This window comes from Trachypithecus francoisi, unplaced genomic scaffold, assembly GCF_009764315.1.
Source record: "Trachypithecus francoisi isolate TF-2019V2 unplaced genomic scaffold, Tfra_2.0 Lachesis_group17, whole genome shotgun sequence".
Classification (NCBI taxonomy): domain Eukaryota; kingdom Metazoa; phylum Chordata; class Mammalia; order Primates; family Cercopithecidae; genus Trachypithecus; species Trachypithecus francoisi.
The window spans coordinates 4,796,952-4,823,505 of NW_022681462.1; the positions used below are offsets into that span (position 1 = coordinate 4,796,952).

Consider the following 26,554-nt stretch of genomic DNA (forward strand, 5'->3'; position numbering starts at 1 on the left):
AGATCGGAGGGTAGGGCCCAGGAACGTGCAGTTGGGGAGTGCTCTGGGGTTCTGCTTCCAGGGGCTATGGACTTTGAAAAGCACTGCCCTAGTGTGATACCAGTGCCATTCTGTAGAGAATGCAGTGGCCTTCCTCCCAGATAACTTTATCATTGAGTTCATGTAAACAGTGATTTGGAATTTGCTTTACATGTGTGTGCTGGTTCCTCAAAAGATTCAACGTAGAACTAGCATATGATCCAGCAGTTCTACATATGGGTATGTACGCAAAAGAAGGGAGGACAGAGACTTGAGGAGATATTTGCACACCTGTGTTCATAGCAGCAGTTTTCACAATAGCCAAAAGGTGGAAGCAACGCACGTGTCCATCAGTGGATGAATGGATGAAGAAAGTGTGGTATATACATGCACTGGAATATTATTCAGCCTTAGAAAGGAAATTCTGACATTCTGCAACATGGAAGAACTTTGACATTATGCTGAGTGAAATAAACCAACCACCAAAGGACAAATATTGTATGATTTTACTTATATGAGGAACCATAGCCAAATTCATAGAGACAGAAAGTAGAATGGTGGGTGCCAGGGGCTGGAGGGAGGGGGAAATGGGAGTTGCTAAATGGGGACAGAGTTTCAGTTTTGCAAGATGAAAGGAGTCCTGGAGGTGGATGGTGGGGATGGTTGCACAGCAATGTGAATGGACTTAGCCCTCCTGAACTGTACACTTAAAAATGGTTACGATGGTAAACTTCATGTTATTTGCGTTTTACCACAATTTTTAAAAACTGACGTGCTTTGGCCATAATGGCAGCTACTGCGATGGCAACATACCCCAATGGCCACGCGCACAGAGGGCAAAGGGCAAAGGCACCCTGGCCCTCAGGGGTGGCAATCACAGGATGCTGCTCCTTCTTGCCCCGTGGCAACAGTGCACACACTTCGGACGGATCACCTGAGGTCGGGAGTTCGAGACCAGCCTGACCAACAGGGAGAAACCCTGTCTCGACTAAAAATACAAAGTTAGCCGGGCATGGTGGCGGATGCCTATAATCACAGCTACTGGGGAGGCTGAGGCAGCAGAATTGCTTGAACCTGGGAGGCGGAGGTTGCGGTGAACCGAGATCGCGCCATTTGCACTCTGCCTGGGCAACAAGAGTAAAACTCTGTCTCAAAAAAAGAAAAAACAAAAAACCAGAAAACCAGCCTGTGATTGACTGGTGAGCAGCAGTTGTATCCTTTGTGAATTTACATTTCCACGATCTCATTAAGATGCTGCCAAATATCCCTTTGAAGCATCCCGTCATTTACCACATCTTGGAGGATTTCAAGGAAATAGGCAGGCTTCATTCTGAATACCTGGGATTTTTTTTTTTTTTTTTTAACTAGCAAGGCTCTGCTTTCACTGTGGGTTGAGATAGTGTTTGTTTGCCTGAAAGAATGTGTGGAAATGATGTGTGAGGTTTTTTGTTTTTTTTTGTATGGAAACTATTACTGCTATAAACACGCAGCACTGAATGTGGAAAATTTGATAGCAAGAGTGCAGAGTGGCTTTTCAGAGCCTGTTCTACAAACCAGCGTCCAAGGGGCTTTCTTGAGATAAGAGTTCCCCGTGGAACTGTGGAGTACATGAAATATCATTCTAACTTGGATTAAAATAGATAGCAAAAATTGTCAGAGACAAATGAATTTCTCAGATTAAACCCTATAAAGGCCAGATGCAGTGGCTCACGCCTGTAATCCCAGCACTTGGGGAGGCTGAGGCGGGTGGATCACCTGAGGTCAGGAGTTCAAGACCAGCCTGGCCAACATGGCGAAACCCTGTCTCTACTGAAAATACAAAAATTAGCTGGGCACAGTGGCAGGTGCCTGTAATCCCAGCTACTCTGGAGGCTGAGGCAGGAGAATGGCTTGAACCCAGGAGGCGGAGGTTATAGTGAGCTGAGATCGTGCCACTGCACTCCAGCCTGGATGACAGAGTGAAACTCCATCTCAAAAAAAAAAAAAGCACCCTATAAAATTGCAAATATTTAACCGCCGTGACTTATGAGATATGCTTTCCAATAAGAACTCAAATTTGACTTCATAGGTTTTTCTTCTAAATAAACATTGAACAACGAGGTAACAAAAACAGCTTGCCCTGGGAATGCTTTCTAAGCACCCGGCCCAGAGCTCAGGCTTTGCATTGATCATATAATCCTCGCCACAGCCTTTTGAGGTAGTTGATGGCATCGTCCTATCTTCACAGAGGAGGAAATGGACATGTAGAAGGGTTGCAGCTATGATGTGTGGGAGGGAAGTCAGGGGCCCACATTCACACCCAGACCCTCTAACCCAGAGCCCAGTGCCTGCTCCCTTTCACACATCTGTGTTGGAATGAAACATACAGACACAGGCCTGCTTCAGCCTCCTGGCATTCTGCTGGTCCACGATGCCTACGATGCCTGTGCCTATGCATGTCAGATGCCCTGCACCCACATGCCAGGCTGTGTGAAGGGCACCCGAGATGTGTTTTAATCAAACGCGAAGACACACAGTCGTGGAAATGACTGTCGTGAAGGGAAAGGTTCGCGCTCTCGGTTCCAGGAGGCACACACAGCCCACCACGCAGGGCCACACAGAGAAGCACTGGCGCTGGTCAGGAGGCCCAGGGAACCTTTACTGTAGCTTCCAAGAGAAGAATGGGTGAGAGAGAGTGGGCAGGCTTAGCACTGGTGAGTTTGAATAAGTTTAGTGGGCTCTGGGAGGGAGGAGCTGTCCCTGATTATCTGATGCCTGTGGGGTTGGTTAAGGCAGGGGACAGGGCCCAGAACGTGAGAGCCTAAAGGACCTGGTTGGGGTGTGGGTTCTAGGTGGGTTGCTTTGCATATGAAAGGTACCTGGAAGGTGATTTTTGTCCTCCCTAGGAATTAGCTAACCCTGGGAGAGGTAGTCCCTCCAGCACCAGCAAGGCCCCAGATGGCAAAGCGTCAAACACAGAAACCAGAAAATGTGGGCCAGGTGCGGTGGGTTCACACCTGTAATCTCGGCACTTTGGGAGGCAGAGGCGGGCAGATTGCCTGAGGTCAGGAGTTTGAGACCAGCCTGGCCAACATGGCAAAACCGTGTCTCTACTAATAATACAAAAATTAGCTGGGTGTGGTGGCACACACCTGTAATCCCAGCTACTCAGGAGGCTGAGGCATAAGAATTGCTTGAGCCTGGGAGGTGGAGGTGGCAGTGAGCAGAGATTGTGCCACTGCACTCCATCCTGGGTGACACAGTAAAACGGTGTCTCAAAAAAAAAAGAAAAAAGAAACAAACTAGAAAACATAGCTATTACACAGGCCTCCCCATACAACTTATCCAAGCTCCAAGTTCCCAGGTGTGGCAAAAGTTGAAAAAATAATATCTAATATTAATATGTAATATGTGTAGAATAAAAATCTACACATATTACATATTAATATTAGATATTATTTTTGTGTAGAAGAAATATCGGTTTTTTTTGTTTTGGTTTGGTTTGGTTTGGTTTTTTTTGAGATGGAGTCTCACTATGTCACCCAGGCTGGAGTGCAGTGGTGCGATCTCGGCTCACTGCAACCTCTGCCTCCAGGGTTCAAGCGATTCTCCTGCCTCAGCATCCCAAGTAGCTGGAATCCAGGCATGTGCCACGATGCCTGGCTAATTTTTGTATTTTTCGTAGAGACGGGGTTTTGTCACGTGGGCCAGGCTGGTCTCAAACTCCTGACCTCAGTTGATCCACCCGCCTCAGCCTAGCTGTTGTATTTTTTATAGGACACTTGCTCACACCTTAATGAACTATTTAGGAAACTTACCTTGGTCCATGACCATGAAAAGTCTTAGCATTTCTGCAGAGCAGTTTAGTTGGTGGAGTGTTATGTGGTACATTCTTATTTGATGCCTGTCCTTTTTATATATATGTATAAATAATGGAATGGGAAGGACAGCAACCCTTACTCACTGTACCCGCTTCCTGGGCCTAGCATAGTCCTTACGCAGCATGTCAATAAGCAGCGGGTAAAAATAGGTTGACCTAAAGTGAGGCTTGATCTTGGCCCCGGGACACAGCTGGTGGAGAGCAGAGCAGGGTTCAGACCAGACTGGAGACTTAGAGAGCTTCCCTAGGAGCTCACAGAGCTGTCTCCTCGACCAGCTCCACGGTGCGTTCTGGCGATAGCGGGTACTCACAGGCAGAAGAGCTGCAGCCACTTCTTCGGCCTTAAATCCAAGGTGGAGACTGAACACAGGTGGGTACGCGCTGGGTAAACTGGAGTGTGTCGCTTCTGGTGCCTTGTGATTTGTCCACACTGAGGGCCTCTGAAGCAGCCGTGTGTGGCTGGGGACGTTCGTCTGTGGGCTCTGTGCGCTCCCCACTCTGTGCCTGCCACCCCCATCAAGCCCCCACCTCAACTCAGCTGCCTGGGTGTTTGGAGGCCAGTAGCCCCCTTACCTGATGTCCCGACCCAGGACTCCCTGCCCCATGCTCCTGACATCCTCTCTCGCTTTTGAAAATATTTTCACCCTTTTTTTTTTTTGAGACAGGGTCTCACTCTGTCACACAGGCTAGAGTGCAGTAGCGTCATCATGGTTCGCTGCAGCCATCACCTCCTGGGCTCAAGAGATCCTCCCACCTCAGCCTCCCGAGTAGCTGGGACCATAGGCGCACGCTGTAACACCTGGCTAATGCTTTCATTTCTTGTAGAGATGAGGTCTCACTGTGTTACTCAGGCTGGTCTCAAACTTCTGAGCCCAAGCAATCCTCCCGCCTTGGCCTCCAAAAGTGCTAGGATTACAGGCATGAGCCACGCACCCAGCTTAACTTTTATTTTAGATTCAGGGGGTACATGTGCAGGTCTGTCACATGGGAACCCTGCCTGACGCTGAGGTTTGCAGTACCGACAATCCTGTCACCTGAGCAGTGAGCACAGCACCTAGTAGGCAGCCCCTCAGCCTTCACCCCCTCATTCCCTCCTCCCTCCAGCCTCCAGCAGCCCCCAGTGACCACTGTTCCCGTCTTTATGTCCACGTGTATTCAATATTTAGCTCCCACTTGTGAGTGCATGTGGTATTTTGTGTTCTGTTCCTGCGTTAATTCACTTAGGATAATGGCCTCTAGCTGTATCCATGTTGCCGCAAAGGACATAGTTTCATTCTTTTCATGGCTGTATAGTATTCCATGGCTAACGCGCTCTCTTCTTGCTCTTCTGATCAATGGAGTTGGCCCAAGACTGAGAGAGTCCCTGGGCCACCACTCAAAAATCACATCAACAGGAAGCCTCAGGCCCCAAACCAAAGAGAGATGTGTAGGTTCCAGGGCGAGGAGAGAGGGTGAGGCTGAGCCGGAGAGGGCTCTGGGTGAGCCTTGAAGCACACATACGAGGATCCCATCTGGTTGTCTGCTCACCCACATGGCTACCCGGGATTTGTCAGGCTCTGTACACAACGTTAAGGGGGTGAGTTCGTAGGAATTTGAGGGGAAGGGAGGAACAAAGCCCCTTTGCTCTGGTGAATGAGGTGACATTACACTCTTCAACGGAATATGTCCAGACTCCCCAGCGGACGATGCCCCCCTCTCCTCTGCCCCCGTTCACTTTGGCAGTGTAAACACACCAGCCATTGCTCGGGTCCCTCAGCCAAGTGGAATTTTCCCCTACTTCAATGTTTGCACATTTTGGTCACTCCTTAGGACTTCATCATTCGCCACAGATGTTCTGGGGGCAGGGGAGGGAAAACAGGACTTCACATCTTTAACCTAGATGTTTAATAAATGTGAAGAAATATGTGTCAGGAAACGGGACAAGAAAGTAGTCTTTTTGGCCGGGCACGGTGGCTCAAGCCTGTAATCCCAGCACTTTGGGAGGCCGAGACGGGCGGATCACGAGGTCAGGAGATCGAGACCATCCTGGCTAAAACGGTGAAACCCCGTCTCTACTAAAAAAATACAAAAAACTAGCTGGGCGAGGTAGCGGGCACCTGTAGTCCCAGCTACTCAGGAGGCTGAGGCAGGAGAATGGTGGGAACCTGGGAGGCGGAGCTTGCAGTGAGCTGAGATCTGGCCACTGCACTCCAGCCTGGGCGGCAGAGCAAGACTCCGTCTCAAAAAAAAAAAAAAAAAAAAAGAAGTCTTTTTTAGAAGAGTTTCACTTGAGGACAGTTTCGAACCCAGTCTGTGCAGAGCTTCTTGGAGGACTCTGAGCTGGCATATGTAACCCCATGTCCCATTCTCTTCCCATGAAAAGCCCACGCTGGACCTGGCCAGCCAGCAGCACTGGCGTGGACCACTGGTAGGAGCAGCCCTTGTCTTCCTCTCATCGACTGTTTCCAGAATAGAGCTTAACGAGATGATTTCATTTAGGGCTATGTTTGCTTGTAACAGATATTTTAAACAACAACAACAACAAAAGAGAGATGCTTTCAGACAAATACACCATTCCATCTCTTGCTTCGCCAGCAAAATAGTGTCTCCTTTCTCAAACCCCAGGCACCCAGGTCCTGTAGCCCCACCCGACCCCACTCTTAGTGGAAAGAAACTGGCCGGGTGATTTTCAAAGGCACGGGGAAAGGTTTTTGCTTTACGGGGTCCTAATATGCAGCCTTCCAGATCCTGAAAGGTAACTTCATGCAAGAAGAAGGCAGTCCTTTCTCTGAGCCTTTTTGCTCCTCCTCCAGACTTGGATGTAGATGTGCGTCTGACAAATCCAGAAAGCAGTATTTCAAAAGTTGCTGGTGTGGTTCCAAATAGGTCACCCTCGGCAAACATTCCACTCTGGGCTTTCCAGAAACCACACACCAGAGTATAAAAGTTTTCCCTGCCCTCGTTTTACCTACTCGCCTCTAACCGCACAACCAGATTTGAAATACTGGCAGAAGTGGAGGCTTTGCAGCTTACAACACTCGATTTTGTATGTTCCGTGGGATTTCTGGAGGTTGCCTCATGTTATGGTTTTGGGGTGGTTTGAATTTTTTCCTTGCTGAGCTTAATTGAGATGCCTCAGTAAAGGGAACAAAGCGCATGCCCGCCAGACCTCACTGGGAATGGAGACGCGAGTGTGGACGGCTTCGTGGAAGGAGTGTCTCATCTACTCAGGACCCTAAGAATGGGAAGCAGAGTGTCCCCTCCACCCAGCAAAGAATCAGGCCATCCTTCCCCTGCAGGGGTCAGTGATGCCAGAGAGATCGCAGAGGAGTTAAAATCACTATGAAAAAAATTGTGCCCCAAGGGCATCATCCGGCCCAGACACCTAGGCTTCATACTAAAATGGAACAGTGAGGAATGGGCAGGCTTTTAAGCAACCTCATCTTTCTGCTCATTTCAGTCTGGGAGTGGGGGCACCGTTCATACAAGTTGTCCCATAATCATGATAAAAATGTGCGTGAGAGATCCACTCGGAAGACAGGGACGAGAGAAGTTCACTTTCCTGAACATACAAATAATTTGGCCCATCCACACCAACCATCTAGTGGATATCTTCTCAACACCATCATATTCTAGCCCCTAAAAATACTCATTTTCATTAATAATTGCCGGGGGGAAGAAGAAATATTTGAGTAAGACATGCAGTTTCCCTTTAGAGTCATTTTTTAATCCAGCAAATTGCAAAGCCAGGCCAGGCACGGTGACTCACTCCTGTAATCCCAGCACTTCTGACAGGCTAGGTGGGCAGATAATGGGAGCTCAGGAGTTTGAGACCAGCCTGGGCAACATGGTGAAACCCTGTCTCTTAAAAAAAAAAAAAAAAAACCAGGCATGGTGGCTCACATCTGTGGTCCCAGCTACTCAGGAGGCTGAGGTGGGAGGATCACTTGAGCCCAGGAGGTCCAGGTTGCAGTGAGCCTAGATTGCACCACTGCATTCCTGCCCGGGCGAAAGAAGTAGACCCTGTCTCAAAAAAAAAAAAAAAAAAAAAATCGCAAAGCCCCAGCTCTCGCTTGTGTCTCCTGCCTTTTCTCCAACATTGCTCTTCTCTAAAGGAAAGGGTCAAATATGCCCTGGGTAAGGTAGGCAGTGCCATTGCCGAGAAGTGGGCAGGATTATCACGCTGCTCTCCTAAGAACCTAGTCACCTGGCTATTCAGAACACATTGGGTCAAGCACACTGAAGAGAAAAAAAATAAGAGTCTGAAAATAGTGCTCAATTAGTGGGAGATGATTTCTCATGAATGTGCAGAAAGTTATTTGCCCCTCAGCATTCCAAAGCCATAGCCTGAATGTTTTGGATGTTTATCACAATTGGGACTTAACAACTTTATTCTTCCTGGAGTGAAACCTCATCACTGATAGTTTCATATCTTCCCAGACACCTGTCAGCCTTGTTTTTCATTTGTTTCGAGAAGTGCCGAGAAAGCTATTTGTCACTTCCTTGTGGACTATTAGTGTGTTTTCCTCCAGCCATTGCAACTGATTTATCATAAGCAGGTCATCTCCGATGAGAATACTTAATTGTGCTGATGAGTGAGCTGGTAACTCAGTGGAACAGAGCCAGACATCTCTCTCCAGCTCTTTCTATTCCCTTGCTGTTAACTAATGCTATTACCATTTCTGCATCTTCCGTGCTCCTTCCTGAGCCCTTCTGAAAAAAGTTCTCTACCACCTGAGATCTTCCTGCCCTCGCAGTCATCTTTTTCTCCTCATCATGGCTGATTTGGGAGCTCACCTTTGTCATCAGACAGAGTTGGAAGCCATCCTTGGGTGCTTCCAAATGAGGCAGACATGAGTCATTCTGAGTCCCTGGGACTCTCCTGGTTTTGGAATCCCGAGAATACCAGCCCAAGACAAAACTCTTTCAGGGTCTCTGAAGTTAAGAGTGTAATGAAAGTTTCAGGACATGATAACCTGTGGACTGTTTTAATAGGAAGACCATCAAGAAAGCACGAGGCCAGGCGCGGTGGCTCACACCTATAATCCCAGCACTTGGGAGGCTAAGGCAGGTGGATCACCTGAGGTCAGGAGTTCGAGACCAGCCTGGCCAACATGGTGAAACCTCGTCTCTAATAAAAATACAAAAATTAGCCCAGCATGGTGGCACAGGCCTGGGGCACAGAGCAAGACTCTGTCTCAAAAACCAAGCTAGCTCTGCGTCTCCACAAGTAGAAGCCCACACCACGCACCTGCTCTGTTTTCCATCACAGAGTGGTGATTGCTGTGTGCTGATTTGCAGCAGTTTCCCTGGCCAGGCCTCCTGCTGACCAGCGTTAATGTATCAGTCGGGCAGTGAGCTCACCTGCCTGCCAGTGGAACCCAGGCCACGTGCTACGGGCACCTCCCACAGCTGGCAGAGTAGACAGGCCACCAGCAGCACCAAGGTGGGTCACACTGCAGAGGGGAAGCCACCTTGAGGTCCCAAGGCCTGTGTGCTAGTTGCTGGCAAGGATGAGATGATGTCTTCCCGAACTGGACCTTAAGCTAGGGTTTGGAGATGAGCCAGGCCATCTCATGGGAGATTCATCTGATAAACACATGTTGAGCACTTGTGCACAGGACACCTGCTCAGAGGTGGAGACAGAGAATGAGCCCCAGTTCCTGCCATGGGGAAGGCTATATATTTAGCTTTTGGCAAGAGTAAGGTCAATTTTGAGTAAGACGACCCTAGCGGGGAAAATGGAGCAAGGATGAGTTGCTTTTCTGTATATTGTGAGTGGTCAGAGATCTGAGAAAACAGGGCTGCTCCTGCAGTTAGTGGTTAATCCTTCTGAGAGTCTCAGGAAGGCAGTTGTCATTAGATATATTCTTTCTATTACTTAAATTGAAACAACTAATTGAATCATTAATTAATGTCTTTAAACTACCTTGGGATACAAAGTGCCAGAGAAGGTATTCTAAGTGCTAAATATGACTCTGAAGTCCCAGGGAGCAGTTTGCGCCTGTGTTGCCTCCAGAATACGCAAGAAGACTCATGCTGCGAGGAAAAGTTATTTCCAATGCAACTGGCAAAAAGTTCAAAGTATCTTCTTTGCCTTAGTTTTCCCCAAGGTTTCTTCCTTGGCCTATATTAAAACATTCATCCTGGATTTATTGTCACCCTTGATCATGTCCTCAGTTTTTTAAGTTTTTTGGTGGGAAAGGCATCTTGAAGAGAGAAATTGTTGCGTTCTGGACATCTGTAAAATATCTAGCTCATCAAATGCAGGCTACAAGCAATAATGAAACTTTCCTTTTGGGGGTGCATTTTTATCTTGAAAGACCTAGATGCTGTAAAAGAGCAGATAAAAGTGCACTGGGGAGCAGCCAGGGTGACAGTAAGCTCTGCGATACACCACCTAATGTCCATGGGCCAGGTCGCTGCTGCCCTTGAAGAAGGAACCAGGGCTAGGATGTCTTGGGGCAGGTGTTTCCTACTTCACAGTATTTTTCTGTCCCCTTCTCCTCCTCACAGTGAATCGGGGGAAGGCATTTCTGACAGAGCACAGAAATGTAACAGCTGAAAGGATCGTACAAAGAAGTTGCATCGTTTAGAGATAGATTAAGGGGGAGGCCTTCTCTGAAATTCCTGGGAGGTCCTCAGAAGTTTGTTTGGAAGGTCTTGGTATTCTGAAAGAGTCAGAATTTTATTAGTCATTATCTGGCTGGGTAATATCTCTTAGATTCAAGCAGAGAGAGGATTTCACATCTGGGAAGTTTTGAAATGTCTCTCTTTTTTTCAATTATGCAGATGTTCACATCTGTAGACCCGTCCCTTATGTGGAATTGTTTTCCTTCCCTTTGATAAGTTGCTTGGCTCATCTTACAAATTCATTTGCAATAGCCTAAGCCAACTTGTGACAGATGTAAGCTCTCCAGAGACCACTGCTTTTTATTTTGCCCACTTTATATTCATGTTTGGAAACATTAGTATTTATATGAATGAATTCAGAGAATATGTTTGGTAAAATGAATTTATTCATGTTAGTGGAGAGAAGACCACATTATAGAATCTTTTAGAAACCTGTGTGTGTGTGTGTGTGTGTGTGTATATATATATATATTTTAAAAAGTGATTGGAAAGCTAAAATCCAAAGAAAATCTTGCAGATTTCATTTTATGATGATTTAGCTTTCTGATGCTCGATATGTTCCTCGTTAACTTGGAGAACATCATGGTATTTCAGTTCAGAATGTGCGGGATATAATTGTGAAAAACGCAGCACAGATTATCAGCCCTGGGGATCCTCAGCCTGGCTGCACGCTGGTGAACCTGCAGAGCCTTTGAGAAGGCCGGTGCCTGGGCTTTATCCCAGAGTTTCTGAATTAGCTGACCTGTTTAGGGCCCAGGCAGCGGTGCCCGGGGTCCCAAGGGAACGCCACGCGTAGCCAACTTTGAGAATTCCACGTATGTAGTAAATTGACTTTTCTCCTATCTAACAGGGTTCTTTATCCCACCTGGAAAACTCCATCTGAACGTAGCTAACTTTTTCTCTGGCCTAGAAGGTCAGTTGGTTCTCCACAGTTGCCCTGGAGGCAGGGACCGAGTCCCACAGAGAAGACTCTGCCGAGGCTACTGGAGGTGTGGGCTGTCATCATGATGGGCGCCCATGGGTGTGGGCCTCGAACCATCCCCCCTCTGTCCTGTTAGAACCCTGGGCCTAGAGCCCAAAAACTTGATGGCATCCCTGCTGTTGTTTCTGAGTGCCTGTGGTTAATTATAGAACCATTCTGGGCCTAGGACAGTAATGCCCTCCCAGATGTGTGAGAAGATGAAAGAAGATGCGTGAGAGTGGATTTTTGTCACCTGGGCCACGCCAGGAAACTAGCAAGTTTTGTTGTAGGCGTTATGTTCCTCTGGGGATGACCCTAAATCCTGAGCCCCGTTTCCTCAGTGGCCCAGACCCAGCCCCTGTATCAGCCTGGGCTCCCAAGGGGGAATTTCAGGACAGAGGCCCTTGAACCCCAGGTGTGCCAGCCAAGACACGGGTGGGAAGGGGGTGTCAATGATGCTGAGACACCCCTACTTTGCCTGGGACCATCAGTATCAGGAACACTGATTATGGAATTCACCTTAAAACACTGACTGGAGTATTCACACCGTTACTGCAGAATGAGGCTGTCTTCTCGTTTGTTTGTTTGTTTGTTTTGTTTGGAGACAGAGTCTTACTCTGTCACCCAGGCTGGAGGATAGTGGTGCGATCTTGGCTCACTGCAACCGCCGCATCCCAGGTTCAAGTGATTCTCATGCCTCCCAAGTAGTTGGGATTACAGGCGCACACCACCATGCCCAGCTAATTTTTGGTTTTTTGTTTGTTTGTTTTTTTAGTAGAGATGGGGGTTTCACCTTGTTGGCCATGGTGGTCTCAGACTTCTGGCCTCAAGTGATCTTCCCTCCTCAGCCTCCCAAAGTGCTGGGATTACAGGCGTAAGCCACTGCGCCCGGCCTGTCTTCTCATTTTGTAGACTATTTTTCCCAGCATAATAAGCCATAGGGCCAGTGGAAGTGAGAGGCAGTGCTGAATGCTGGTGACCAGCATGGGCTCAAATCCCAGCTCCAGCAAGCTTTTTGGCCTTGCACCAGTTACTTCCTTCTGTGCCTCGGTTTCCTCATTTTGCAATGGGAATAATAGTATGACCTACCTCGTCCAGTTGTTGTAAGAATGAAATGAGTTAATATGCTCTACATAAACCCTGGGGGCAGTGCTTGGCTTACGGTTAAGTGCCAGCTAGGAATTGGCTGATGTCACTAGACAGGGCTAACCTATATGTCCTCTTCTTCCCAACCCCCCAGTGCCTAGCCCCTCCTGTAACGGTTTTGACAACACCCTTTCAAGACCTTGCCGGGTGCCACTAGGAAAGGAGGTTTGCTTCATTGCCACCGTTCGTCTGGCAACACCACAATTCTTAAAGGCAAGTATCTGAGAGGCGGTTCATTGTGCGGAGCTGTTATGATTGACTCACATTTTGTTGTATGTAATTAATGGTCTTTGGGGAGGGAATAAATTGCAGGGAAGTTGTCACTGGCTTTGAAAATCGAAGTGTCTGGCTTCTGTGCCTGCACACACGCCCTTTCCCCTGCCCTGTTTCCTGCAAATAGTTCTGTCTGAAGGCAGTGGCACTTGCTGTTCTGCTGTTTGATAACCGCACATCTTCCCACCTTTCACGCCGGCATTGAGACCATCCAGGGCAGGCCTGGGTGAGAACCGAGTGTCGGAGCATTGGGGGTTTGTCTGCCTTTTCTCCTCTGTGATTGCTTCAACATCGATGGCATGACTCTTGAGTTAAATGAGTAATTCAGATTGCGATGAAAAGCCATTTTCCACATGTTTGCCACACTTCTCGATAATGGGAAGGGATGGTGTGACATTTTGGCTCCTAGGTATTTTTCCCCAGCTTGTGAAATAAATTTAGTATCAGCTAATACCGAAATTAGCTACAGATGATGAGTTTCAGTCCAACACGACTTGGAGACTTGCTCAAAACGATTTTAACTTCTGTTACCCACCATGCGTTCCTCTTGAACAAACCTAGGGTGAGCATCTGGCACCCAAGCAACCTTTTTTTTTTTTTTTTTTTCTGCTTCCAATACAGGAAATGTGCATAGTTGACGAACCTTTAGAGGAATTCACTTCAAGGCATAGCTTGGAATGGAAATTTTTATTTCTGGATCACAGGTTTGAGAAAAGAAAAACATATTTGGGTTGGGCCCTTCTCAAGTCTTGTTTGCGTGAGCCAGGCTCTCCTTGGGAGAGAAGAGTCGGCCCTGGTCCATTGAAGGAGAAGGACTCTGGCGCTAGGAACAGTCGTCCCTGCCGAGGGTGGGTGGTTGCTCTCCAACTGCATCTGCCCCATCATGAATATGTTCTGTATTCGGGTCTGATGCCTCAGCCCCGGGCCGTCTTTGAGATGATCCTCCCTTGAGGCCCTTCCCAGCTCCCAGGAAGGCAGCAGCAAGTGTGAGACAAATCTCTCATCTCATTTTTTTCAACCTCCTTTGATCCTTGAGCCCAATATTTACTTTTCCTTTTGTGACATGATTTGCAGTTGAAGAACTCCAAATCGCCCCTCCCCACCCTTTAATTTTGTATTACACTTTGGTGTTGGGTTGATCCAATCTGTAGCTGTTTTTAATTACCCAGAAGTGATATAGCTTATTGTTATCTGGGCCAAGTTATGCCAAGGGAAAGGAGTATCTATATGCCAAAAAAAAAGGTTGAGCCCCTTGGAAAACACAGCCTCTCTGGTTTTGACCATTGCAGAGTTATTTTTCTCCCCTTGTTCTTGAGAAATGAGGCCTCCATGTTGATCCTTGTGGAAAGGCATGGCTACCAGGGTGAGTCCTGCAGTGTGTCTCCTCCCTGATGACAAGTCCTCTTTGTCCTTGTGCAGAGCCCCTCCAATCATAGGATACCTGCCTTTTGAAGTGCTGGGAACCTCAGGCTATGACTACTACCACATCGATGACCTGGAGCTCCTGGCCAGGTGCCACCAGCACCGTGAGTACCACTGCCCAGCCCAGGCATGGGGTCCTTGTGTTCACTCTAGTGGGGCCCGGCAGCAGGGCTCTAGGACTCCAGATGTCTCTGCTCGTTACCTGGTTTCTTTTTAAGGTGGGGAACTTGGTTTTCTCTGAGATGATCTGGGGGCATGGTGGAGGCCCCTTACCTGCATCTACCCCCAAGTCAGGTTTTTACCTGGAATTCACTTGGCCCCAAACCCTAGCACCTTCCCACTGTCATCCAGACAGGCGCCCTGTTGAACCCTAATTAAGAAACTAAGGTGATGCAGGGACTTTTTTTTAAGTTATGCATTTCAGAGATAAAATACCGGGTTCTCATAACTGTCCTTTCATCAGCAGATATGTATTTCTCGCTAACCATAGGCGGGATACTGAGTGGCCCGGCAGATGGGGGCGATCAGTACCTACTTGCTGTCCTGCAGGGCAGGTCTGCTGGGAAAGCCAGAAATGGATGACTTTGTGGGATGTGGTTGGTGCACTGAAGGGGATGCACACCGCATATTGGGAGACGCAAGAGGACCCTCACAGCTGGGTTCAGGGAAGGCTCTTTGCCACAGAAGAGGGGAACACATTAGCAAATGTATGGGAGATGGGACTTATGATGTGGGGGAGTGAGAACTACAAGCTTGTCCAAGTTCTCACTTAGCAAGTGGCTTTAAGAATGAACCACTTAAAGCTGTATTTTCAGTGCCAACTCTTAACTTTAAACAGGAACACTGACCTGTTGATCCTGATGCATGAACTGACCACTAACATTGTGCTTTAAAAGATGCCTCACCTGTAGTACCCATGAGAACTTTTTTTTTGAGACAGATTCTCGCTCTGTCACTCAGGCTGGAGTGCAGTGGCGCAGTCTCAGCTCACTGCAAGCTTCGCCTCCCGGGTTCAAGCGATTCTCCCGCCTCAGCCTCCAGAGTAGTTGGGATTACAGGCACGTGCCACCACGCCCAGCTAATTTTCTGTATTTTTAGTAGAGATAGGGTTTCACCATGTTGGTCAGGCTGGTCTCAAACTCCTGACTTCAAGTGATCTGCTCACCTCGGCCTCCCAAAATGCTTGGATTACAGGTGTGAGCCACCGTGTCTGGCCAGAACTTTCTCTTCTGTGGAGAGGGAAGGAAGAATAGGCTTGAGTTCCATCTGGATCGGCTGTTAGAATTTAAAGCTAATCATTAAAACTGTAACTTGTTGCTCCTCAGAAGTGTGGTCTAGGACCATGCTGCATAGGCATCATGGGAAGGATGCTACACTTGTAGAATCAGGCCTACTCAATCAGGGTGTCTATTTTAACAAGATCCCCAAGTGAAGAATGACGTTCAGCATTTGAAAGGCTTCTCAATGGCTTGGGCAAGAGGTCTTTGCTCTGTGGCAGCCACACCCTCAATCTGCTGGGCTTCTCTCCTCTTCAGAGAGTCACATTCTCCAAGTCGGTGTCCTTCTGTAGCATTAGTTTCCTAGTTGAGATTTCTGTTAACCATTTACCTAAAGAGGTGCTAAATTCCAGGCACTATGGCAATAAAACCCAAATCGTTCTTCTTCCTTGAATCCGTAGTCCATCTTTCTGCCCTGCCCAGGCTTGATACACCGTCAGCCTCCATTCCGCTCTGGACACCCCTGGAGGAGCCACCAACAGACATCACGATGGGGGGCTCCAAGCGGCTCTGGGGAAGGAGGAAGCCTGGGGTGGAGGCATCTGTCCTCGACTCTTTATTTGAGAACTGTGTCAGCTGTGCATGAACCGCTGACTGACAGCCACAGAGTCCGTCCAGAGGTTGCTGGCTGGCAGGTCTGTTTTCGGGCCAATTCTGGATGCTGTCTCCTGGGCTCCTGCAGCTCCAGAGACAGCCCTGCCTGCCGCGGGAAGATGAGCAGCAGGCAAACCTGGGCCTCTGTTTCATTAAACCTGCAGTTTGAAAATCTGTCTGCATCTGCCCTTATTTGAGGATCTCTTTAAGCTTCTGAGCATTTGGGAAAGTATATGGATCACTCTTCTACTGTTTAAGAATTCATGACAGTGTACCATGATCCTGATAGTTACTTAAAATACAGGGCAACCGGGGAAAGAAGCCATGTTTGGTATTGTCCTTTTGAAAGCTGATCTTAACAATAACTCCGGGGGAAAGGATCACTTTTATATTAACATTGGTTATATGCAGAATCCATTTTCTACTCACAGTGATGCAGTTTGGCAAAGGGAAGTCGTGTTGCTACCGGTTTCTGACCAAAGGTCAGCAGTGGATTTGGCTGCAGACTCACTACTACATCACCTACCACCAGTGGAACTCCAAGCCCGAGTTCATCGTGTGCACGCACTCGGTGGTCAGGTACCGTGCACGGGCAGGGGTGCGGCTGCGTCCTTGTCACACCTCGGCGGGGTACAGGGTGGCCCCTGATGGCCGAGTCAGATCAGTAGTCACTCAGGTGTTCCCCATTTCGAGGATCAAGCCCAGGCCATCCCCTGCCATGAACAGCACAATTCCCAGAGCTCAGCTCGCTTCCGGGCACCACTGGCTCTGCCCTCCCAGGGCTGAGACTCCTTTTAAGCTCTCAGTCAGGCCCCTTTGAACGCCTCATGGACTCTCGCAGGCTGCCAGGATATTACTTAGTAAGTGACTGCTTCACTGACCTACTTACATATTTTCCCATCTCCATCCAACCCACAGCCTTCCCTTGTTCCTGCTTTGAGTAGAAAATTTAAATTTTACCTCTAAATAACTCAAACACATATTCCCCTTTATTTTTAATGCTTTAAAAACCCCTGCTGGCAACTGAGGCAGTGTTGGGGAAACAGCCTGGCTGCCAGTGGGTGCAGGTTCCTGGGAGGTCCCTGCTGGCCTCAGGGAGCCCTCCACCCAGGGCGGGTGAGCAGGACTTCAAAGAGACGCACCGTGGCCAGGGTTTCATAGGCGCCGCCTTTGTGGGTCACTGCTCCCAAGGATGAAGGGGAAAATGGTCCTCTCCCGCGCTACAGAATTTTAAGAACGTAAATTAGTTTTAAGCTGGCCTACAGAAAAGCCTTGGAGAAGGGCAAAGAAAGAAAAGTTGGAAGGACAGCATGCCTTTTTTTTTTTTTTTTTAAACTTTAAGTTCTGGGATTCATGTACAGAATGTGCAGGTTTGTTACACAGGTATACATGTGCCGTGGTGGTTTGCTGCACCTGTCAACCCATCATTTAGGTTTTAAACCCCACATGCATTAGGTATTTGTCCTAATGCTCTCCCTCCCTTTGTCCCCTACCACCCCCACCGCCCACAGGCCCTGGTGTGATGTTCCCCTCCCTGTGTCCATGTGTTCTCATTGTTCAACTCCCACTTAGGAGTGAGAACATGTGGTGTTTGGTTTTCTGTTCCCGTGTTAGTTTGCTGAGGATGATGGCTTCCAGCTTCACCCATGTTCCTGCAAAGGACATGAACTCATTCTTTTTTATGGCTGCATAGTATTCCATAAATTAGAAAAACCTACTTTAAATTTCATATGCATTTCTTATATAAGCCACTTGCTGCTTGATAAGGGATGTTTCGAGAAATGTGTCATTAGGTGATTTTGTCATCATGCAAACATCATAGAGTGTACTGGACGTCCACACTAGATGGTGTGGTACCTTGGCTATACCGTATAGTGTATTATTCCTAGGCTACACGCCTGTACAGCATGCTGTTGTGCTGAACACTACAGGTAGTCATAGCACAGGTGTAAGTGTGCATCTAAACGCATCTGAACACAGAAAAGGTACAGTAAAAATACGGCGTTCCAGTCTTTGGGAACCACTAATGTCCCATAAGCACATGACTATATATATGTAACAGACACTGTGCACACACACACACACACACCCCATACATACATCAGGTCACCAAACCAGGCATTCTTCCTTAACATGCAGAATAGGGGAGAAACACTAGTTTTCAGCAGCCAATGACCCTGATCCCACTTGACCACACTTCGTGCTCTCGCTCAGGGACTTGATCTTGGATTCCCAGCCCACCACTGGGCGTGCAGGAGCAGTGGTCTCTGACTCCATGGCAGCCACCTGTTGCCACCCAGCCTGGTCCTCTGCCCAAAGGCCCCCTACCCCCAGGGAAGGCTGGGCAACTCTGACCCCTCGCTCTTTAGGCTGTGCCCTCTACCAGCTCTTCTTCTCCATCCTCCACCTCTCAAATCCTTGGAAGAAACTCTCAGAGAAAGGAGGGAGAGAACAGAGTGAATGAATCAGGTGGCAGGCATTCCAGAGGCCCAGGAGCCACGTCGGGGTCTCCACACCCAGGGCAGAGGCACCACGGGATCACTTAGGCATCACTGTGTTGAGTGGATTTACCCACACTCCTGAAAAGTGGGCCTGTGGCTCATCTACGGTCTGGATTTGGCTATTCCTGTGTTTGTTTGAGAGGAAACTTTCTGAGAAATGGAACTACTAAAAAAGTTTTGTGTCACTCTTCCATATGCACGGTCCAGACTGAGCAGGTTTTAAGAAAGGCTTCTAATTATTTAAAGGCAGCAGCTTATCCCATAGATGAAAATGGGTTTTTTAAAGACAATTACAATTGGAGATTTCAGGGAAGTAAAAAGAATAGTAAATGAGAGGGGAATAAAGACATCCTAGAAATAAAAAGATGTTGAACGTCATATTGTAAGTCACTCAGGTGGAATGTAAGGCAGAGAACGATGCTCATTCCTTCCAACAAGTCGCAGGCTAGGCTCCTCTGTGTTGACTGTTGTGGGGGGCAAGGGTTACCTAGAGAACCTCGATGTACCTTGCAGTCTGTTCAGGGGGTGTCGTCCCATCCTGGACTGCTCCATCTCCACTGCGGTCTCTTAATTTCCTATGCAGTTATGCAGACGTCCGGGTGGAAAGGAGGCAGGAGCTGGCTCTGGAAGACCCGCCATCCGAGACCCTCCACTCCTCAGCACTAAAGGTATGGCCATCCCCGCTAGATGGATACAGCCAAGGCTGATGCAGCCAACCAGTCTCTGCCACAAGGGTTTATTTTCATCAATGGAAGGACACGTCCAAGCTATGCAGGAGGCTGAGGTAGGAGGATCCCTTGAGGCCATCACATGGAGGCTGTGGTGAGCTCTGATTGTGCCACCCTACTCCAGCCTGGATGACAGAGTAAGACTCTATCTAAAAAAAAAGAAAGAAAGAAAGAAAGAGCCTGCAGAGCTGGGTTACACACAGCCCCTGGACTCAAAGCATGGCTCGGCGACTTTCCAGCCTTACAAGCATGGCTCCAGTGAGTCCACTGGGCATTTCCTCCACAGATAAGACATGGGGGAGTTCCTCCCTCCCCTGCTGAGTTGTGGAGGAATTCCAGAGTCCCTGGTCTTCCTTTGCTTGAGGGCCATGGCACCGCCTCCAGGACGCAGACACCCTCTCCAGGACGCAGGCACCCCATGAGGAGACTGCCCTCACACACCATCCTCCCTGTCACCTGTGCTTTCTATTTCTGTGTTCAGGTGTCTTGGTGAACATCATGCTGGAACCAGCTCGGGGTCAGGGCGCCCTGCTTTAGAAAGGCATTCCCTCCACAGAGCCCCTTCCGTCCTTCCTTCCACACTGAGCCCTCTGCTCCCCTCTGCCTAGCCAGACGTCTCCTTGTCCCTGCTCCTGGGCCACAGCTCCTGGGAACCTTAGGGACCATCTGCAAGTAGACTGGAGCCCTGTTCCTCGGAGTCCATTCTTAAAGCAGACATAAATGTTGGGAGAAAAGGAAAAAAAGCAAGAAAGGGAGGGAGTGTTGTATTTCATCAAAGTTAAGGAAGCTGTCAACTGGAAGATCCACATGAATTTTTCTTTTTTTCTTTTCTTTTTTTTTTTTTTTTTGAGACAAAGTCTCACTTTGTTGCCCCAGCTGGAGCACAATGGTGCAGTCTCGATCTCGGCTCACTGCAACCTCCACCTCCCGGATCAAGCAATTCTCCTGCTTTAGTCTCCCAAATAGCCGGGATTACAGGTGCCCGCCACCACACCCGGCTAATTTTTGTGTCTTTTATAGAGACAGGGTTTCACTGTGTTGGCCAGGCTGGTCTCGAACTCCTGACCTCAAGTGATCTTCCCGCCTCAGCTTCCCACAGTGCTGGGATTGCAGGCGTGAGCCACCGTGCCTGGCCTCCACGTGATTTTTTTCTCCCACTAAGAGAAAAATTGCTGCCAACCAATCTCTGAAACAAGAGTTTCTTTTCATCAAGGGAAGGACATGTCTTCATTTCAGAAGTATTCAAATGTGAGTGCTGGAGAGGGGACTACCTCTTAGAATTGGTGAAGCTCAACTTCCAGGGCCCCCAAATCCAGAGCCTTGGGCCAGAGGCTGGTGCCACCGCAGTGGTCCAGCCTTGCAGGCTATCTGTGTCCAACAGAAGCATACCCCTGAAGGGCCAAGTTGGGAGGAAGGAGAAATCCCCTTTCAAGATCAGAGAGCAGTGGGGGCCTTGGCACAGCCTCCCCGGCTGCTGTATCGTGTGGTGGTGTGTTCCATGGCAATTGATCACCAGCACGCTGATAGGACGCAGCTGACATTGTTTATGGAAGTGTTTATTACCCAGCCCTGTCACACTATACATTATGTATCATGTCATAGAAGGAAGGGAATTCAGCTGCTAATAGGCAGATGTTAGACACACCATACATCATGGCTGAAGAACAGGTGTGGTGTGTATCATCCAGTCAGAAATTGATCATTGAGGTTTCTGATCCTTGGGGAGTACTGGAGCCCTGGGAAAGAATGTCTTCTCATCAAAATGCACATATGTATAGATATAAACACAATCACCAGGCGCGGTGGCTCATGCCTGTAATCCCAGCACTTTGGGAGGCTGAGGCAGGGAGATCACAAGGTCAGGAGTTCGAGACCAGCCTGACTAACATGGAGAAACCCAGTCTCCACGAAATACAAAAATTAGCTGGGCGTGGTGGCGCGCACCTGTAATCCCAGCTATTCGGGAGGCTGAGGCTGGAGAATCACTTGAACCCCAGAGGCAGAGTTTGCAGTGAGCCAAGATTGCGCCACTGCACTCTAGCCTGGGCAACAGAGTGAGACTCAGTCTCAAAGAAAATAATAACAAAAATACAAACACAATCTTGGGCACTGGGTTAAGAAATCCCTTTAAAGTAAAAGCTGCCACCAGATCTCCCAAACTATCTGTGATGTTGAACCAGTTTGGTTTTTATAGCTTTGCTGTCTGTCACTGTCCAGTGCATTTGTAAAATGCAGATTCCTGTGTGTGGATGTGATGTGCAGAGATGTCAAATGGGCATCAAAGTTCCTCTGTGCTTATGCTCACTTCCTGGACCGACTTCTCTGCTGACTAGGAACACGTAATTCACAAAGAGCCGTGGTCCTGGGACCCCGCTCTAAGAAGCCTGGTCAAAGGGAAACTGTAACCAAGCAGCAAGGTTTGGTTTTTTGCCCAAATTGCCATTTACCTCAGCACATCCAGCCACATCTGGTATTTCTGTTTTGCACAAAGGCCCGTAGGTCACATGTCAGTCACTTCATCCCTACTGTACACACACAGCGTCCACCCCCACTGCAGCCGTGACACAAAAGAAAAAACAGCCACACAGACGCACGCATGGGATTTCATACCCAAGGCCATGGGACACAGACCAGCCCATTGACGTAGCCCAGAGATGCTGGCAGTTTCCATTCTTCTAAGATTAGGTAGGAATGCTGCTCAGGAGGGTAGTCACCGTTTTGTTTTCTTCTTTAGCTTAAAAATGATCCCAGCCTTTGTTTTGTTTATTATTATTTTTCTAGACCTTGTCTCACTATGTTGCCCAGGCGCCCAGGCTGGAGTGCAGTGGCATGATCTCAGCTCATTGCAACCTCTGTCTCCAAAGTTCAAGCTGTTCTCCTACCTCAGCCACCCAAGTAGCTGGGATTACAGGCGCCTGCCACCACATCCAGCTAATTTTTGTATTTTTAGTAAAGACGGTGTTTCACCATGTTGGCCAGGCTGGTCTCGAACTCCTGACCTCAAATGATCCGCTTGCCTCAGCCTCCCAAAGAGCTGGGATTACAGGCATGAGCCACCGCGCCCAGCCCCAACACAACCCATTTTCATGTGCCTATAAGAGCTAAGCCACAGAGGATGGAAAAACGGTCCCTCAGAGTCAGACGGTCACAGCTGCTTTCTCGTCACACTGTATTTGAGGCAGAGACATCCTGAGAGCTAGGGTCAGTCAGGAGCGAGAGGTTGAAAGACAAGCGACCCCTTGCCCTCACTGGTTCTCCACTCCAGGGGACACTGAGGCTGCAGAGAATGAGTCACAGGAGAAAGCGTGGGAAAGACCCAGGAAGGTCCAAAGGCACCTGTCCCACTGGATGAGTTTACAATCCACTGCCAGCAGCAACCTTATTTCTAGAACTCTTTCCCTGTTCTTGGAAAGTCAAGATGCTGGGTGGTGAGGTGACCATGTTGTCGACAAAATAAAATGCAAAGTCAGTTATGAAAATATAAACAATAAAAACCAAAGGCAAGAAAGGGTAATAAACACTGCTCTTCGGCTGCAAGCCTCTGGGGCTTTAGATTACATGTATGTCTATACACTACCCAAGCGTCTTTGGAATCGTCCCTAAACAACTATGGTATTTGTCTCAGCAGCTTCTGAGGTTGTCGACATATTTAGAACTAAAGTCACGCCCAGTGATTCTTTCCTCTGGATGCTGACATGAGGACTGTTTGATGTGTGTGTTTCAGGACAAGGGCTCAAGCCTGGAACCTCGGCAGCACTTTAACGCACTCGACGTGGGTGCCTCGGGCCTTAATACCAGTCATTCGCCATCAGCGTCCTCAAGAAGTTCCCACAAATCCTCACACACAGCCATGTCAGAACCCACCTGTGAGTGCGAGTCCATGGATGGGGAGTGGCACGGGGGACCCCATCGGACCAGAGGGACAGCCCCACAGAGGGTGCCCGGGCAGTCTGTGCCTCCGACAGAGGTTGCCATGCAGTCTAGACTCCTCCTTTCCTTTCCCAGACTTCCTGCCTTCTGATCACCTCTCCACACTCTGGTATCCATTCAGTGCCAAGCCAAGACCTTGAGTGGGTGGCGCACAGATCTGATCCCTTGGCTGCTTTTAGTAATTCTGGGGAGGGATCTGATCGGGCCGCTCACTGGACCAAGCAGCAGAAATGAAGTTTTGGGAGTGTTTGTGGTTTCTCCTGCCTGCTGCCAGGCTGGGCTTCTGTGGTTCACCTCAACCCTGCATGGTGGACTTCCTTGGTCAGCGATCCCAACTGAGCTCTTGTGTTAGCACACCACGGTCATGGGTCTTCTCTTCGGATGAGTACATGCTAGGTACGTCTAAGTTAGGAAGGTCATTCGTTGCTTTCTTACAGCCACTCCCACCAAGCTGATGGCAGAGGCCAGCACCCCGGCTTTGCCAAGATCAGCCACCCTGCCCCAAGAGTTACCTGTCCCCGGGCTCAGCCAGGCAGCCACCATGCCGGTAAGTGTGTGACCCCAAACTCCTCCACGGGAATACACCACAATGTGGTGAGGGCTGCAGAGCCACAGGCGATGTGCTGCGTCTGCCCAGAGGATCCTCTTACTTAGGGATTGAGAGTGTAGGGTGGCAGATGGGGGTGGGAAGTTAAGTAATTTAATTGGCAACTAATTTTAAACATTCGCATGACAAAATTAACATGGATGCCTATCCATAGAATACAAAATCCAAGTGAATTTTAAGGATAAAAGGCAAAACTACAAACCCGGGGTCATACCGTCATACCCCTAGAGCCTCTGAGGCTACACAATTAGGATTCTTCTGTTTCAAATCCCCTTTCATGCTGGTGTAAATGTTTGAGCAGCTCAGTGGCAACAAAAATGTACCTCTGCACATATCAGGTAGGACCCGACCCCAACGTGTGCCAGATCCTTCCAGAACGTCAGGGGATGCATGGCCCTGAGAAAGCGCACTGGCCATGTATAAAGTCGTTGGCATGCACCACTCTGGTCATCTATGGCCAGGTAGCAAACTACACCTAACTTAGTGGCCTAAAGCAACCATGTGTATCAAGTTCATGGAGCCTGGGTCAGGAATTCAGAAAGGGCATCATGGGGATGGTACTTCTCTGCTCCTTGGTGTCAGGGGTCTCATGGGCCTAGGCTACAGAACCCCCTCCTCCAGATGGTGTGTGCACATGAATGTCCGGCACCCAGGCTGGGTGGCTGAGGGCTGGGCTCATCCGAGGCCCTCCGTCATCGACGTGCACAGGCCTCTCAAGCCTTAGGCTGCTCCTGGCATGGTGGTGGACTCCGGGTTCCAAGAGGAGACATCTGGAGAGGCAGGCAGGAGCCATGCAGCCCTCTGTGACCTAGCCATGGAAGTCAGCATAGTGTCACAACTGCCATACCTCTTGGTCAAAGCAGTCCCGAGCTCACCCATCGAGAGGGATAAAGACCTCCACTTCTAGATGAGAGAAGTCGCCAGGAATTTAGGGGCCACCTCCAGATAGTTGCCAAGCCCCTCCCACCCACACTTCACTGTCACTTTGGAGATGGAGTGAACGTGCCACCTTCCTGCCTGCTGCCTCCATAAAGGCTCTGCGCACCCTGCTTGAGAAGCTTGGGCGATGCGTTTCATTTTCAAGTAGAACATGGCAAAGACCACTTATTTTCTCTCCAGCCACCTCCAGATGCGCTTGCAAGCTGTGTCTGCCATTCTTCCAGACTCTCCTGTCCAGTGTGACTCACTCTGCCAACAATGGAGGCCCAGAGTGCTTCCGTCTCCTCCCAGCTGTGCAGGGAAACCAAGCCCAGACCAGCTTCTGGTTCAGCCCTGTGCCTGGGACTTCTCACTGAAACAAGGTCTCCTGGTGTCATTCCCTCCCAGTGCTGTCCTGGGTGACACTTTCCATTTGAGCTGCTTTTTTATATAGGCCCTAGCAACTAGGGGCCATATCGGAATAACTTGAGACGAGTCCTTTCACTGTTCTTTTTAAAAAAAACCACTAGCCTGTGAAGCAGAGTGTTTCATTTCTCGTTCCTATACATTGTCTCCCCCACCCACCCGAGTGATCAGGGAACACAGATGTGACTCAGCTCACTTCCCCGGAGTCTCTGAAAAGGTTCTGGATAGAGGCTGGTGAAATTGCCCCAGTCCTCACCGCCTGGATGAGTTCTTGAACAAACATGCATGGTCTGTCCCTCTGTATCAGCACTGAGCAGAAAAGATACGGAGGCACAGGCCAGCTCATGGTAGCAGTTCACGCACATCGTCCTGCTTGATGGCACCGCTAAGAATTAATCCATTTGGGAGGAGGGCAACCAAATCCACCCAAGGCGGAGTCCAGGACGGCAGGCAAGGGAAGGGAAATGGAGCTGAGCTACCAGGCTTGGGCGGGTAGCAGCAGCCTGGCAGAGCACACTGTGGTGGGGCGGGAGCCTGCGCCGGTTGTGCGGGGGCTCTGCCTGTGTGCCCTGCATGGGAAGCAGTGCGGCCAGGGAACAGACACCTATACTTTCTAGAAGTCTTGACTTTCAGCTGTTCGCCCCAGTGTGGAACGCAGAGAACCCACTAGACCAAGAGACCACATCCCTGTCTCCTGGAATGGCAGAAGCAGTGGTAACAAAGTCCCTTTCTCTCCCACAGGCCCCTCTGCCTTCCCCATCGTCCTGCGACCTCACACAGCAGCTCCTGCCTCAGACCATTCTCCAGAGCACACCCGCTCCCATGGCGCAGGTGAGTCTGGGACCCAGGGAAGGGCAGCCGCTCTCAAGCCAGCAGCCCGCAGTGTGCTGCGCTGACGGTCTTGTGTACTTGGGTACCAACCAAGGCCCTGATGTGGGGGAATGTCCCTCCTGATGTGCATGTGGCCTGTGTCCAGCATGAGGTTCCCCCCACACCCACCCTCTGTTCTCCAAGTTCTTTTTTCTGGTGTCTGGGTTTTTCTTTTTTTAAATTTCAATAGTTTTGGGGGAACAGGTGGTGTTTGGTTATATGGATAAGTTCCTTAGGGGTGATTTCTGAGATTTTGTGTGCCTGTCACCTGAGTAGTGTACACTGCACCCAATATGTAGTCCTTTATGCCTCATGCCCCTCACCCTTCCTCCCACCAGCCCCAAAGTCCAGTATTTCATTCTTATGCCTTTGTGGCCTCATAGTTTAGCTCCCACTTAGAAGTGAAAACATA

General features: G+C 49.1%; 1 protein-coding gene across 4 annotated transcripts in view; it reads left to right on the forward strand.

Annotated features, from left to right (window-relative positions):
- NPAS2 (neuronal PAS domain protein 2) overlaps positions 1–26,554 on the forward strand; it is a 179,177-nt gene that overhangs the window by 132,496 nt on the left and 20,127 nt on the right. For all 4 annotated transcript variants that reach the window (XM_033239052.1, XM_033239053.1, XM_033239054.1 and 1 more), the window contains exons 8-15: positions 12,691–12,809; positions 13,491–13,573; positions 14,289–14,395; positions 16,594–16,741; positions 19,247–19,331; positions 23,116–23,257; positions 23,759–23,868; positions 26,014–26,103. In XM_033239052.1, the coding sequence (XP_033094943.1) occupies positions 12,691–12,809; positions 13,491–13,573; positions 14,289–14,395; positions 16,594–16,741; positions 19,247–19,331; positions 23,116–23,257; positions 23,759–23,868; positions 26,014–26,103 (884 nt within the window). The remainder of the gene's footprint in view (positions 1–12,690; positions 12,810–13,490; positions 13,574–14,288; positions 14,396–16,593; positions 16,742–19,246; positions 19,332–23,115; positions 23,258–23,758; positions 23,869–26,013; positions 26,104–26,554) is intronic.